Consider the following 17,500-nt stretch of genomic DNA (forward strand, 5'->3'; position numbering starts at 1 on the left):
TATACGAAGATGACCCAAAAGATTCTAAAATGATTTGAAATATTACCAGTAAAATCTTTTTCAAAAAATATATTTTATTATATATTTAGTATATATTTTACTGTCTAAAACAAACATTCTTATATTAAAAAAAAAAAAAAAGTAAGAAATTAATTCTCGACAATAAAAATAATTGATTTTTAAAACCACTTAGGTATCTTCGATCCTTCACTTTGTATATATATATGCACAAATATTATTTTTATATATATAAATTGGAAAAAAAAATTGTATAAATGAAATTGAACTTTCCAATTTCTCTTTCTCTCTCTCTCTCTCTCTCTCTCCCTCTTTCTCTGTTCTATTAATTCGTAATATCGAAGGTAAAAAAGAAAAAAGAAAGGAAAAGAAAAAGGAAGAAAAAAGAATATCAGTAGCAATCTTTTTAAGCCGATTATCGTTTTTACCTTCTCTTCGACATCGGGCCTTCGAAACGTCAAGATGAAAGGCGTACAATGTTCAGCTCTGAGACGGTCGATGCTTCTTGCGTCAATAGCTCTCATCAGATATTCATTTACTTCGTCTTCCGGATCTTTTTCACATTCGACACTTTCGCCAAATCCTAATCTGTTAAGTGCACAAAAAAGTACATAAAGAAGTGTTATTCGAAACAATAATTACAAGGATAACAATTGTATTCAATACACACACATACACAGATAGAAAGATGTTGGTATGCATTTTATAATTACGAAAATACGCAATGACGTTGTATAACGTTTATATGCTAATTCATAAAATCCATTGCATATAAAATTTTCAATAATTTAAATAATTCATTATATTTTTATATTACTTGACAAATTTTCACGCGCTGGTCGAACTTATTCGAATTTACATAAGCGACGCAAAATGTTTCGTTTTTGTACTAAATGAAAAAAAAAAAAAAAAAAAAAAAAAAAGAAACAGAAATAAAGAAAGTCATAATTAAAAATGTATCTACTAATATATCTCGATAAACGGAATCGATACTAATCGATATCGATATCATTTTTGAAATCAAAATTTACGACCAAATGTTAACTACGCGACTATTAAAATATAAATAATTTATCAATCGACGTATCAACGCAAAAGGGAAATTAAGAGAAAAACAAATTAATTCGAGATCGTAATTGTTTATTCGAAAAGAAAATTAAAAAAAAGAAAATTAAAAAAAATAAATATATATATATATTTTTTTTTTCTTTTTAAATGCATTATTCTCACTTGATTTGTTTGCTGTGTTGCGATCCATGACCCATAACTCTCATTTCCTTCGAAACGTTTCCATTTATCGTGAATCCTTTTTTTATGCCAGATGCAGGTACATTGTCTTTATAGGTATCACCAGGAACGATTAAATAAGTTTCGATGTTGTGCTCCTTCAAATAAGAGTTCCTCTCTCCTCCATGTCCCTCCTCGACCTCGTAATATCCTCCCAAGCAATCCAAGGTCTCTTTTGTAATGTGCACTCGACTGAAAAAGTGTCTGGCTAAAGTCTATCGACCTCGTTTTTCTTTTTTTCTTTTTTCTTTTTTTCTTTATATATATATATATATATATATATATATATATATATATATATATGTATATTTATTTTTTATTTTTATTTTTATTTTTAATTTATTAACAAAATAATATCGAAATATTTTTCCTTATACGTAGCTGTCCTATACTATTAATTCTCCTTAACTCTGTAATTGTTTTTCCCATGTCTAACGCACAACAATTTATACGATCTAATCTAATATTAATAAATATATATATTGATATAATTTATATTACAATAAACATTTAAATTTATTCTAATAGATAATACAATTTAAATATAGTTTATAATTCAGTAAAGATATATTTATAAAATTTTGACGAGATTATATCTATTAGTAAAATTTATTTGATGTAAAATTAATCATTGAGAAAATATTATATCTTCGTACTTCTACGAATAAGAAATTAATTTTATACTGAAATGTAAAGAAAAAAGAAAAAGAATAAATAGAGAGTTTAACATTTTAATATTACATGAAGTTATAATGGATCAATTTTCTCTCTCTCTCTCTCTCTCTCTCTCTCTCTCTCTATCTATCTATCTCTCTGTCGGATTATTTTTTAATAGGATGATATACGTATTACAAACAGAATAGTTTATGTTCACACTTACCCTGGTATTCCACCGCTTTCCATGTAATTAGCCAAAGTAACGTCGTTGCTCCAAACATCGAATTGCCATTTCCTCAAGCCTAGAACTCCGCAAAGTACTCGTCCGGTATGAATACCAACCCTCATATTTACATTAACAGCCATTACTTCACGTACCAGTCTATGCGAATACGAAAATGAAATATATAAGATCTTTTATAAGATGTTAAAAATATTAAAAGCACGAACGTATTTCACTTTATTTATCCACATCTATTCAATGCTATAACTTAATAATTATTCTCAAATTTAATTCAATTAAATACTTTTGATAATTATAGTCACACATAGTGATCACAAAATTAATTATTTTTGTAATAGTTAAGAAAAATTTCTTTATTTTTTTCTTTCCTTCTTTTTTCTTTTTTCATATTAAAAAACAAAAGAAAAAATAATAATTTTAATACCCGACAAATTTTTTTCATTAATCTCTTATTAAGTTTTACAAATCTTTAATAAACATTAAAAAAAAAAAAAAAAAAAAAGAAAGAAGAAAAGAAAATTAAAAGCAAAAAAAGATACATAAAAATTACAATGTTAATTATTTTTTTAATACTTCAAAAAGATCTTCTTTAAATTGAATAAAATTATAATATCGACGATTACGAAACCTTGAGATAAAAGGAAAAAAAAAAGGAAAAAAGGGAGAACAGAGTGAAGATAAAAAATATCCTTCGATTAGACGAGATCAGATTTATTGCTGATCGTAAGTTCATTTTTATATTTCGGCGTATGATACGAGGAATGCTAATGACGTGATATTATAGGACAAAAGAAATGGGATGCGAGGGTGGCGGGGGTGGCGGGGGTGGGGGATATAAAAAGAAAAAGTGAAAAAAGGTATCAAGAAAAGGAAAGGAGAGTGACGATATATCATAAACTCACGTGATCGCATCAATCATATCCAATCCCATCTCTACACAACAGTGGGCATGATCGGGTCTTGGTTCTGGTAGACCCGAAACGCAATAGTAGCAATCTCCAAGGAGTTTTATTCTGAGGCAGTGATGCTCGGCAGCCAATCTGTCAAAGCTGAAAAAAGAAAAGATCTTGAAAAGCTTCTTCGAGGATTTTTCTCTGTCTCTTTCTATTTCTCTCTCTCTCTCTCTCTCTCTCTCTCTCTCTCTCTCTCTCTCTTTCTCTCTCTCTTTCTCTCTCTCTTTCTCTTTCTTTCGCTCGCTCTCTCACTCACTCTCATTCTCTTTCTTTCTGTGTGTGTGTCTGTGTATGTGTGTGTGTTGTATGTTCTTTTTAATTTTCATTTTTTTTCCTATTTTTTTTTCATCCGTTAGCTCTTTCAGAGTAATCCACGTTAGATCTACGAACGAACGAACGAACAATCTCGATTCGATTTTATTCCCCTCGATAAATTCAAATTTACGATGATTAATAACACGAAATTCATTACACGATCGAAACGTAAATAAGAGATTGAAAATCTGGTTATGAAAATGGGTATTGTAATTGCATTCGATCTATCGATTCGTTATCTCGCGTTATTAAGTTAAACGAAATTGTTAATGAAAAAAAGGTAGATGAAAAAAAAAAATAAATAAATAAAACAAAAGAAAAACAGAATGATCAAAAAAAATAATGTATACGTTCAATTATATGTATGTATGTATATATATATATATATTTTTTTTTTTTCTTCATTTTTATATTTATTAAGAAAAGAAAACAATCTCTCTCTCTCTCTCTCTCTCTCTCTCTCTCTCTTTCTCTTTCCTTCCTTCTTTCTCTCTCGGTCGTCAAAGAAAAAAATCGTTCGATCTACGTCGGGAGAAAGAAAATATCGTAAGCAAAAAATGTAAAGCCATCGACGTGCTTCGGCAGTACCCTTGGAAATTAGTCGAGGGTATTTTGCCCTTGCTCTTTCTTTATTTTTTTTTTTTTCCTTTCTACGGCTATCGTTCCGAACCGTCGATCTTTCGGACTAAATGGTTTTGACACACCTAAATGCGTTAGGTTTCGTTTGTTTTACTCTTCGCGCAAAATGATTTATTTTTTTCTTTTTCTTTTTTTTTTTTTTTCATAAATCGTTATTTAAAAAAAAAAAAAAAGAAAAAGAGAGAAACAAAAAAATTATTACGAAACGTGTTCATGCAAAAAAAAAACGGAAAAACGTGTTCGTTTCGTTTCGAAAAAAAATGGAAAGGCCAAGTTTTATTTCATTTTATTTCATTTCATTTTACTTTTTTTTTTTCAACGCATTTTTTCTTTCTTCTCTCTCTCTCTTCTTTTTTCTTTTCCTTTTTTGTTTTTTTTTTTTTTTTTTTTTTTTTTTTTTTCATGGATTCGATATTCACTTTTAAACGTGCGTTATACATAGGCAAATATATCATTGTTAAATCTCTATCCGTTCATACATTTTCATGGTAGCAACGTCGAGATGCGTCACGTTGTTCCTATTGTCAATTTATCGAATCTCGTTATATCTTTTCTATCATCGCGAGGGATGTCATTTGTTGAAAAAAAAAACAAAAAAAAAAAAAGAAAAAAATTGTTTCCATCCATTCGTTTTTCCCATTGTCATATTAAAAAATTATTCTTACCGTGCGAATAACTCGTTGAGCAATCTGACGAGTTCTTCTGCTGTGCATTGATCGGAGAGTGAGGTGAAGCCGCAAATATCTGCGAATAAAATGCTGTAACCAAAATAAAAATAATAAATAAATAAATTAATTAATTAATAAAAAAAATAAAGAAACATAAGAGAAAATAATAACGTCGTTAATAGATAGCATAATATTAATAATAATAATAATAATAATAATAATAATAATAATAATAATAATAGTCAATAACAACAAACGGCATATATATATATATATATATATATATATATATATATATATATATATATATATATATATATATATATATATATGGATAAATTTTCTTCATTTAACTTAAATCAATTGCACCGCTTCAACGTGCAAATATAAATTCATAAATGTGGAACTCCCCCATCGTAGAGAAAGAGACGTAATAAATTGTTGACGAATAGCCCGTTCTATTCGTGGTAGCAAAAATTTAATCGCTACGAAGTTGACTCCAAATTACATTCAAAGAAACAGTGAACCGCTAAAACGAACTTCTGGGTATTCGAACAATACTGCCTTGTCGTTTGCTAAATTACATGTCAAGTGCGAGGCTTTTCCGAGTCTTCTGTCTCTCTCTCTCTCTCTCTCTCTCTCTCTCTCTTTCTCTCTCTCTCTCTCTCTCTCTCTCCCTCTTTTCGTCTGTGAGAAAATCTATTTCGCCGAATGAACAAATACGACACAAAGTCGTTAAAACGTTAGGTACTTTCAGAAATTTCTCTTTTATATCTTCGGGACGGATTCTTGATGATACATTTTTTTCGTTCAAAAGGAAAAATAATAAAGGGAAGAAAAGAAAAAAAAAACATTAAATGAAAGAAAAATAAAAACAATAAACGAAAGGAAAATGCGTTTAAAAAAAAAAAAAAAAAAAAAAAAGAAAAATAAAAGAGAACTCACCTAACGTTCTCGTGTCGTTGAATGTAAATCTTATGGAACATCGTGTCTTTTGGTTTACCAGCAATATCCGCCTTCATCTCCATTGCAACATGTCTTGGAAGTACGCTCAGCAATAATCTTTCCTAAAATATTATTGAAGAAAAATTATATATATATATATATATATATATATATATATATATATATATATATATATATGCTGAAATGCATTTAGTAAATAATTTGATGTTTGCGCGATACAATCATCGTACGAGTTCTTTTTTCTTGTTTTCCTTTTTTTTCCTTTTTTTTTTCAATATAAATCGAACGAACTTTCGAAATTAATCATAAAAAAAAAAAATTTCTATCTCTCGTGTTCGTAGGTATTTATTTGAAAAGGAAAAAAAAAAGGAAAAAAGAAAAAATTTTTTCAAAAAACTTACGTTTTTATACATAATAAATTTATAAACTGTGACCAATCGAGAATCTATTAATATGATGTATATGATCCTTAAGTATGCATAAATATATATATATATAGTATATTTTCATTTGTATAGTACGTATATATAGAGCGTAGGTAGAGCAATAGAGTAGGTTCACGTAGGTAAAGCCTACGTAATTATACGTGCGTGCAATGCAAATGCAAAGCTATCGTATAGCAAGTAATCGATTTAACTCGACTGTGAATCGACGAGCATAAAGTCTCATTGAAATTTTAAATCTCTCTCTCTCTCTCTCTCTTATACACACACCACGCACGTACGCACGCACGTACGCACGCATGTATGCACGTACGCATGCAGGTACGCACGTATAAATAGATGCTCTTTATCAATTACTTTCGTTTTCAAGACTCTCGAGAGAATCAAATTGCATGACGCGATTTAAGTGAATAAAATTTTGTTAGAATTTCTATCATTATTTTTCATATATATTTTATCATCATTTATTGAATTTATCAGAATGATCCATAGGAAAATCGTATGAAATCGAAGATTTATCATTGATTTAAAAGTTATATTCCTTTGATTATATATATATATATATATATATATATATATATATATATATATATATATATAATAACGAGGTTAAATTTACTCATTGGGATAATTAATGCTTCGTTACACAGCTTCCCTACATAATATACATCTATCTTTGATGATGTATATTTTACATCTAACTAATTGTGTATATATGTGTGGGTGTTTATATGTATGTGTATGTAATGTTTATATGTATGCGTATATAAGTGTATATGTATATATAATATTTGATTCGATGTTATGCGATATATATATACTATGTATTCACTCGAATATCAAGAGAATATTAATTCTATGAATATCAAATGGGTGGGCAATACAAACGAACGTTCTCAATTGGATACGAGAAAAAAAAAGAAGAACAATTTAATTTACCTTCAAAATGTGGTACACTCATTCGTAGTACCGTATCAACGAAAATATGTAATCCAATTCTGAACAGATACGTACAACCAAATGTTTACTTAATCGAAAAATAATATTTTACTTCTCTTATATTGTACAAAATGTTATTTAACATATTTACGATATGTATGATATATATATATATATATATATATATATATATGATTTAAATTACTGATTTCATTGATTGGATATTTTATTTCTTTTTATTTTTTATTTATATTTATTTCCTTTTTTTTTTTGACGCAATCTTCAGCACATCTTTTTCTCCCATTAATTTTATTCCTCTATAACACCCTATTCGATTCATAAATCATATATAGATAATCGTATATATATATATACACTGTATATAGAATCGTTTTTTTTGTCTTTTACTTTTCTTTGAGATCAAATTTCTTACATCTTAGATATGTCTCGAAATCTCTTGCAGAATATTCTAAGAGTAAAGAACAATCGTCGAACATTTGATATTCCACCAAATATTGCCTTTCCTACAAAACCCAACTTTGAAATCTTTGAAATCCCGTTGCAATCTCGAATGAAAGCCAGTAAATTCGAGCCTTTGCCATACCAGGTTTAACTCGAAGATTTTCTTTTTCAAAAACGATCTCTCTATCTTGTTATTCTCTTTTTATTTCCTTTCCTTCCTTCCTTCCTTTCTCCTTTTGCTTTTTATTTATTTTTTATTTTATTCCTTTTATTTTCTTTTCAACTGCCTCAAGGAGAGATGACATTATAGACATGTTTGTGAAAAATTCATCAAATCTTAAAGAGGGTGCAGAATACGTTTTCAGACTTTTCAGTTTCAAAGAAAAATGAAATAAAAACAAAAGGAAACAAAATTTTTCCAGTTAAATTACATAGAGATTTTTTTAAAGGAGATAGTAAGAATATTAAAACAAAAAAAGAGAAAGAGAGAGAGAGAGAGAGAAATAAATAAAAATTACATTTCGCTCACTCCTTGTCCTCTTTTCTTTCTTTTTTTCATCTTTTATTTTCTTCTTTATTTTTATTATTTTTTTTTTCGTTTTTCTTTTTTCAATAAATTTATCAATAAAGAAAATCTCATCGACTACGATTTTGTTGATTTCTCTTTCTTTCTTAATCTTGTTGCTTTTTTGTTTTTTTTTTTTTTCTTTTTCCCCTCGATTCAAGAGAAAAATGTTCATAGTTTCAGACATTTTGTTACGATGGTAAAGCTCTTCAACATTTTTCAACGTCAAACCGTCTATTTCGAAACGGTATCGTGACACGACAATCGCATTTCCGATATCTCTTTTGTCCTCTTTTTATCTCCTATATCTCTATCCTCTCGGTGTTCTTAGGAATTAAGTCGACGTAAACGACTGGGACATGTTGGAAGAACAAATAATTCTCGACTTCCTCTAATACAGATTTCCTTTTTCTTTGCGTTTTTTTTTCGGAGTTCACAAAAGAAAAAGAAAAAAGAAAAAGATACGAAAAAAAAAAGAAAAAATACGAAAGAAGAAAAAAAAGAAAGAGTAAAAGACAAAAAAGAATATATATTTTAAGCAGATCTCGTGATTACTGACAATAGAAAATCATTTTGATATGTCTCGAATACGTGTAAATTGATTCTTTAAAATCATCGTAAGAACTTTTCACCGTAGCTTAGCTTAAGTGCGATCTTACTTTTCTCTTTTTCTTTTTTGTTTCTTTTTTTTACGATAATGTGCATTCAAAGGAAAAGAAAGAAAAAAAGATGGAAAAACGAGAAACCATTATTATTTCATAGTTACATAATCTTTTTGCCCCTTTTCTTTTCTTCTTTTTTTTTTTCTCTCTCGTTACATCCCCTTATGATGACATCTAATACGATACCATCTTAGTTCAAAGATGACCGGACGGGCGGTTGTGGGCGTGGGAAAGGAGGGGGTTGTAGGGTGGGAATTTGTTATATATTATAATCGTATACCGACTCACGTATCATAGTGAAACGTAATGAGATAAATTTGACGTCAAAGCCCAACGAAACTTTTCACATCCATAACGACATTAACATCGTAGACGTTATGAACATCTTTTTCCCTTATCATCGAATATCATTTATGTTGATATTTATTATTCACCTTATAAAATTTCGTTCAACTTTTTTCTATCATCGAGCAAGGATAAGTTCAACGTGCATTACAGGTGCTCGTTTGCGTCCTGGTTGCGTTATCAAGTATAGGGGGAGACAGAAAAGAAAAAGAAAAAGAAGAAGAAGAAATAGCACAAAAGAAAAAAAAAAGAAGAAAAAGAAGAAGAAAGAAAAAAAAGAAGAAAAAGAGGAACGAGAACACAAGAAAAAGAAGAAGAAAAAAAAAAAGAAATTCGACGCGTTAAGTAAGTACATCGCATGATGTACAGAAAAAAAAAAAGAAATAAAAGAAAGAAAAAAATACTCGCGGGAAGGAAGAGAAGGAGAAGTTTGTAAACGAGAAGGAGAGGGAGGTTTTTTTTTATCGTTCTAAACAACGCGATGCATCGTAAGACAAATATGTCAGAGAATGGCCGTAGAGATGATTGACGGAAGCACATTTACACTTTACGATACTTTCTCTCGCTTGGCTTTTCTCGCTTCGTCGAAAGAAAAGAAAAGAAAGAAAAAAAAAAAAAAAGAAAGAAAGAAAAAAAAAGGAAAAAAAAAAACTCTTTACCCTTTCGACTCGTTTCTTCAACAAATTTGTTTTTCATTCGAACGGAATACATAAGTCACTAAATTGCATAAGTAAATATTAATTACTTTATTATCATCATTTTTCTTGTATTGGATTTGCATTATTTCCTAAATACTTTTTTTTCCTTTCTAATTTATTTTTTTTCATGACAAGCACCAGAAAAAGGATTTAGCAGTAGATTTATACTTACGAAAGAACAGTATAATTTCTTTACAGTAGTAGCTATAATTTTTAAAATATTAAAACAATAATGAAACGGCGAGATATTATTGTAAATGCATAACCGATCGTAATCATTCGTTTGTCCTAATATAAATAAATTAGAAAACATAATTAGTGTTTTTTCTTTCTCTAATATCTATATATACAAAAATTTAATATATTGCTTGACAAAAAGTCAGTATTTCTTTTTTTTTCTTAACCCTGATTGTGCACAACTCAAAATAATTTCATATTGTGCATTTGAGATATACCACATCCTAGACACTTTCAGCGGTCGTCATTCATACAGAATGAATAATTTTTAGTCCTCCTCTCCCTCCCATAAAAAAAAAGTACTATATATTCTTCGAAATCAAGGAAATAATAATCAATAGGTTCTTCGAAAATGCATTTCCAATTCTGTCTTTATAAAAGAAAAAAAATTCATGAATTATGCAATGTAATTATACAATGAATTATGCAATGTAATTATACAATGAATTATGCAAAAATCGTTTTAATTGAGCTCAAAGGATTTGATCCGTTCTAATTCTAGATCTAAAGATGAAACTTTCGTTGATACTAGTCTTGTATAATCGGAAGACAACGATCGATGTTCGCATTTCTCTCGACGTTTCCCTTCGATCATACTGAACGGTTGTTCACGATAAACGAGGAAGCGTGGACAATGACAGAGATGCTTATCGACGAGATACATGTTCGCGATTTCTGATTAAGTACACAATGCCTCGTGGAATTACGAAGCGACCACCCACGACGATGATGAAACGTGTTTATATATTTTTAGAAAAAAAAAAAAAAAAAAAAAAAAAAAACAAAGCAAAAATCGTTTTGTTGTTTAACATCGTTAAATATCATTCATTATTGTTTCAATGGAAAATAAATTCTATTAATTTTTTCATAACTTTGACGCGATATAATTGAAAAATAAGAAAGAAACAAACAAATAAACAAACAAGCAAGTAAACAAATAAAAAAAAAAGGAAAAGAAGAAATTCCGATCGAAAGACTCGATGTTAAGATTTTAAATCACGTCGTAGACGTAATAAAAAAAAGAAAAAAAAGAAAAAGAAAAGATGTTGTATTAATCGAATGGATTAAATTGAATAATTTATAATATCATTTCGTCGAACAATTTTCAATCGACGTCATATTTCTCTATTAACATTCTCGTCGCGTGGTTAAACATGGTATCGACAGTTTTTGATTGCCTTTACAGAGAAACTATCAAACATTCTAAATGTTTCAAATGTACGTATTATATCGAAAGAATACGAAGTATTGTATCAACGGTGATTGTCACATTAATTCATTGTACTTATTTATTGTTTCATGATCATTTTTTGAAAAAAAATAGTTCGACGAGAATCGATATTTCTATTTTTTAAAAAACCAAAAGAAATTCTACAAAGATTTTGTTCTTTTTATGATATAGCTCGTATTACATCGCTATACATATTACACACATACATACACACACACACACACACATACACACCCACGTACATGTACAAACACATACACAACATATATAAATTTCTTTTGTCCTATTTTCAGTCATTATTATTATCGTAATTATATTAATTCGATTGTATATCGTAATTATATATACACCGATAATACTTATTACATTTTATTTAAGTATATATATATATATATATATATACATATATATACACACACACACGAAATATATCATTTTATAGGTTATAAAAATGTATTAACGAAAGAGAAGCTTTTGCACGTGTTAGAAATGATTGTCGGCATCATTCGTCACTTCTCGACAGGTCTCGGTACTCTTCGGGACCAATCGTCAACGTTTGGTGACACGAGCGTTCATGCCGGTTCGAACCAATCGACGCCATATTTGTTCGTAAGTCTCGCTACCGACATGACACGGTTAACTACGTTCTCGTTTTAATTATAGATAATTAATTAATTAATTAATTTCAAGGTACCTTTTTGTACCAATATATTCATCAATCCGACGATATCTCGATCTATAGGTGGTGTGTATCAGCAATTACGTTCAAACGTCGTTAATAAGAATTATTCGCGAAAATAATATTTGTGGCTTTGATGTCGTTTCACTTTCATGACAAATATTTTATACATATATATATATATATATATATATATATATATATATAAATATATATATATATATATAAATATGTAAAATTAATTTCACGTTCAAAATTGTGTACAAAATCGACACTTATTGTCTTTTTAAATGATATAGAGAAGACGTCCGATTTTATAGAAAATACATCCGTATTTATAGAGAATCCCATAATTTTGGAAATATATATACCTATATATCACGACATAAAGAAATAGATGGAGTGAAGAGTGAGAAAAAGAGAAAAAGAAAGAAACACAAGGATACACAAGAATAGAAAGGTATATATGTATATATGGCGTCTCAAGTGAACATAAGAATTTACGTGTAAGTAAAACTCAATATAATATCGATAAATCTCATGTAGAGACAAAACGAATAGATAAGAAATAAGAAAAACTCTATTGGCGAGATCCTTTTTTTTTGGTTTTGTTTTTTCTTTTCTCTCTCCACTGAACAGAATGGTGTCGACACGCGAGATCGTAGGACGAAAGTAAACACCACGTAAATTAATCGCTAAGTTAGGAATAATAATAACAATAATAATCTTCGTATGTAAATATTTGTTTGCATGTGCACCACGTATGTGCGTGATTTATACTTTACACATGTTATTTATTAAAAACGTTCCCTTTTTATTTAACGTAATATACCAGTTAAAATGTTTCATAGATTATAATAATATGTATTTAAATATATAATATATATAACTATTATAAAGTTGGTCATCTTAAATAATAATCACCATACATGGTAAGACTTGAACAATTTAGATATTATTTGTGGTGTAGCATTTATTATATTCATTGTAAGCAACGAAAGTATTGCTGAGCTAATTGGCTGCATACTACATTGTAATTTTCAAATTTTTAATTGAACTACGTGCATTGTTATTTATAAAATCCAGCTTCTTGTTTATCAATATTTATATATATATATACACAAATAGAAATGTATCATATAAAATATAAAAGATTGATAGAAAATATCAAGATAATATCTTTTGACATGCAATGGCATTTATTAAAATAATTTCATTAAATTCAATCATATATATATATATATTTAAACGTTTGCATTTCATTCAATAGTTTTGCAAATCATTATCTTTATTTTTATTTCCGACATATTGAAGAAAAGAGATAATAGAGGTTGACTTAATGCTATTCAATTTTCACATTTTCAACGATTGGATTAACAAGAAGAAAAAGAAGAAGAAGATGTTCGATCGTGCATATAATCTAAGATTCATCGTAATTTCATTGGAAAAAGACCCTTTATAAAAACAAGGTTTATCTCCCAAAAGTACCTTTTTTATCTTAGAGTTTTATAATCTCAAGAAAAAGAAGTAGGAAAAAAATGTAAAAGGGAGGGAGGAAATAAAATTAGCACGTTAACCTCGCGCGAAAGAGTATAATTGATTTGTAATATCACCTGGGGAAATTTTAGCCTCACCATTCTTCTTTTTTATCATCATAGTCGCGTTCTAATGAGACCATCGTTATTCAATTATTTCAATTGGTGAGAAATGATTGAACTGCATGGAAGGGTGTGTCTGTCTGCGGCATATCTTAGAAAGGCGTGACGTTAAGATTCACAACGATTTTATCCTTCGTTGATATATAAATAATATTACCAGTTGTCGTATTATCTGAATATACGTAAAATCTATTTACTCGTTGTAAACATTTTTTCTCTCCATTATTATCATAGCAATTTCTCTCCTCTCTTTCTCTCTCTCTTCTTCCTTCCTTATTTTCTTTTTTCTAGTAGGTTAAAAGGATTTCTCTGTCGTATTTTAAACTAATCCTTATATATTCTAGTCTACCTTTTTTTCTTTTCCTTTCTCATTTTTCTTTCCCTTTCTGTTTATTATTGTTCGTGATCTATTATTCGACTTAATATTACGATAACGAAATCGATCATCCATCTATTTGCTTAATAGATTTATATAATAATAATAATAATAATAATAATAATAATAATAATAATAATGATAATAATTTAATTAAAACGTTTAATTAATTCATACGTTCCTGATCGATCGATTAATTTGTTATTTGTTATTTTAAAATCGAACGAAATTGGATTATAACGTTCAGGCCGAATATATTCTCATCGAGAAAGTACGTCAATATTTTGCTTATCTCCGTATCGACGTTTATTTTTTTTTTTTTATCTTACGATTAGTTTATATCTCATTTATTAATAATATTCGACATATATATATATATATATATATATATATATATATATATATATAGATATATATAATGATAATTTTATTGAAACGTTTTAATCGGTTTCTTCACTATATTCGTTTTCACGGATTTATTCGTTAATTTTTTTATTTTTTTATTTTTATTTTTTTATTTTTAATCAAACGAAATTAGATTAAAAACGTAAATGTATTCTCGTCGAGATATTTGTCAATATTTTTTTGCTTACATTATAATATAAACATTATTCTTATCGCCATCAGTTCATATGATTTAATTTATTGATTAATTTATATAATTGATATAATTTATATATTTTAATATCAAGTAAGTTTAATTATAATCGTCAGGATTCTTATTAACTTTTTTATTATTTTTTCTTATTATTTTTTGTAAGTAGTATATATATATATTTTTTTTTTTTAATTGAATAATTTATAAATGGATTATTAGACGGCACGAAAAAAAAAAAGATCGTTAGTTATACGGACCTGTATTGCATAGTCAATTAGTAATTAATAAATTTAAAAATTAATAAATTAATAAATTCTCTATTTATTATTTTATCATTAATTGTTAAAATATTAAATTATAAAGAACGAAATGTTATAAATTATTAAATTATCATACTTTTGTTTTTGTTTTAGATATAAATTAATTTTTTTTTCTATTTCTTTTTTCCTTTTCCTTTTCTCTCTCTCTCTCTCTCTCTCTCTCTCTCTCTTTCTTTTTTATTTTTTTTTTTTTAACGTTATTACATACCTGTTGCTGATTTTCACGTTGCGTAGTTAAACGTGCTTCGACGCACTGTCTGGTCTCAAGGAAAGCCTGCCGTTGAGCCAGTTCTCTAGGATGATGTGTCAGCGCACCAGCAACGTTAGTACCACCTACCACGACTATTGAGCTGAGAAGCTGCAACCAAAGCGTATTTTCTCTGTTAATCGATAATAATTTTCTAACGTTAGAATTAGTAGAACATTTAAACCGATTAGACCGACGAAATTATTCGACAAAATTATCATTAGTATTACGTCGGTGGGAATAATTTTAATCTCTTTCGAACTTACGTACGTAAATTATATCGCATCTTGTTGTATCCTTGTTAAATTTATATATAACTTTTTATTTTTATTTATTTTTTTTACCTTTTTTTTTATTTTTTTATTTTTTTATTTTAAATACTGGACCATGTTTACGTTCACGTCTTCCATATTTTAAAACGCAAATTCGTATGTGGACGTGTATAAATAATGATCCTTTGTATCATATTTAATAATAATGTTGATAATAATAATAATAATAATAATAATAATAATAATAATAATAATAATAATAATAATAATAATAATAATGATAAAAGGAACGAAAGGAGTACAAGCAAATGCATATATTTTTTTTTGTTATCTCTTAAACATTCCCACAGCTTAAGGCTGTTTTTCGAGATAATAATTCATAGAATCGGAATAATTTTTTGAACGTTCCCCAAAAAAAAGAAAAAAAAGAGGAAGGGAAAATAGAAAATACGATTGTCTGTTCGTTTTCCTTTAAAAAAAAACTTTTTCAAAGACCTTTGAAAAACTCGAACGTGTTTCTTAAATGACTTCTCGTAAAATAATCTACTTTAATAAATTTCTAGTTATTTTATTAATTAACGTCAGACGTAATCTCGCTAAACTTTCCAACGGAGATCTTTTAAATCTCGAACTAACTATATTTTGATTTTCTCGTAATAGTAGTAGCAGTAGTAATAATAGTAATAGTAATAGTAGTAGTAGTAGTAGTTAGTATCGATGAGTAAGTGTATGAAAAATGAGCACGAAACCCGACAGTGGATTAGTGCTTCTTTTAAGGAGAAGGATCGGCGAACAAGGAGACTACTAAGAGGGCTTTAATACCGGATCAGTGTCCTGTGAGCCTGTGGATTGTGGAACGTGCGTTAAGATGGAAAAGTTTAATGCCGGATTAGTAAAGTGGTGAAGGTAGAAAGAAGGTGGAGATCGAGAAAAAGAAACTTTAAGGAAGTAGAAAAATGAAAAGAAAGAAAGAAAAAGAGAGGGAGAGAGAAAAAAGACAGAATTAAGTGATATATACACATATATACAGGGTTATCCTATGGTGGAGTGTATGTGTATATATATATGTGCGTGCGTGTGTGTGTGTGTGTGTTTGTGCGCGTATATATATATATATATATATATATATATATATATCTTTCTCTACTTCAATATCTCGAAAAAACAATAGGCAAGTAGATTAAAGGAATTTAGACTACAAAGAGAAGGGGTTGAAAAGAAAGGATTGAAAACTTTTTTCTTTTCTTTTCCTTTCTAACACGAACGCACGAATTTATACGTACATACATTTTACGATTTGATTTGACACTAGTAGTAGAGAAACTAGTAGTAGAATTACTGTTAGATACAAATTGGATTGCTACGTCTTTCTCTCTCTCTCTCTCTCTCTCTCTCTCTTTCTCTCATTTCTCTTATCTCTCTTTAGAGAAATTAAAGAAAAATACTTGGGGTGTGGTAGCTTTTACTATGATTACTTATGCGTTTATCTAAGTTTTCTTACAAGAATGTCTACTTGAAATTTAATGCTTCAACGATTGCAATGAGTTTTATAATTTTTTTTCTTTTTTAAATAGATTTATTTTTAATTTATTTAAAATAAAAAATCGAGTGTTAATGTTTCGAAATATATATTTTTAATTTATTTTTATTTATGTTTAGATACCTTTTAATCATATATATTATATATATATAAGATTGAATATAGAAAGTTTATATTTTGAAATGTTTTAGAAAGAAAGAGAGAGAGAGAGAAAGAGTTGATGCATTTTTATTTAATCGAGATAAATTATTTTATTTTACATGGAATAAAAAATCGAAAGATAATATTTTGAAATTTTCATTTGAATGTATTTTTATTAATTAGATAAATTGTTCTTTAATATATAGAATAGGAAAGTGTAATTTAATATTTCTACATTCATCGAGAGTACATTTTTATTTGATTTAAATCAATTTATATATATATATATATATATATATATATATATATATATTTATGTATTATATTTATATATATATGT

The 17,500-nt window shown here is 27.9% G+C and overlaps 1 protein-coding gene and 1 long non-coding RNA gene across 6 annotated transcripts in view; one reads left to right on the forward strand and one right to left on the reverse strand.

The window, feature by feature from the left end:
- The window catches only part of LOC124423729, an 89,558-nt gene that overhangs the window by 19,932 nt on the left and 52,126 nt on the right, over positions 1-17,500 (forward strand). The window contains exon 3 of one of the 2 annotated variants that reach the window (XR_006942147.1): positions 9,317-10,589. The exons of the other annotated variant lie outside the window; for it this stretch is intronic. This is a non-coding gene — a long non-coding RNA (uncharacterized LOC124423729). Of the gene's footprint in view, positions 1-9,316; positions 10,590-17,500 lie in introns of those variants that run through there. 2 annotated transcript variants of the gene reach the window in all.
- Positions 1-17,500, reverse strand: part of LOC124423721 (adenylate cyclase type 6) — an 80,039-nt gene that overhangs the window by 11,453 nt on the left and 51,086 nt on the right. For all 4 annotated transcript variants that reach the window (XM_046961796.1, XM_046961795.1, XM_046961794.1 and 1 more), the window contains 7 exons: positions 15,169-15,318; positions 5,727-5,848; positions 4,779-4,871; positions 3,109-3,255; positions 2,186-2,344; positions 1,249-1,497; positions 447-606 (listed from right to left, as the gene is read on the reverse strand). In XM_046961796.1, the coding sequence (XP_046817752.1) occupies positions 447-606; positions 1,249-1,497; positions 2,186-2,344; positions 3,109-3,255; positions 4,779-4,871; positions 5,727-5,848; positions 15,169-15,318 (1,080 nt within the window). The remainder of the gene's footprint in view (positions 1-446; positions 607-1,248; positions 1,498-2,185; positions 2,345-3,108; positions 3,256-4,778; positions 4,872-5,726; positions 5,849-15,168; positions 15,319-17,500) is intronic.

Source organism: Vespa crabro, chromosome 4 (assembly GCF_910589235.1).
Source record: "Vespa crabro chromosome 4, iyVesCrab1.2, whole genome shotgun sequence".
NCBI lineage: Eukaryota > Metazoa > Arthropoda > Insecta > Hymenoptera > Vespidae > Vespa > Vespa crabro.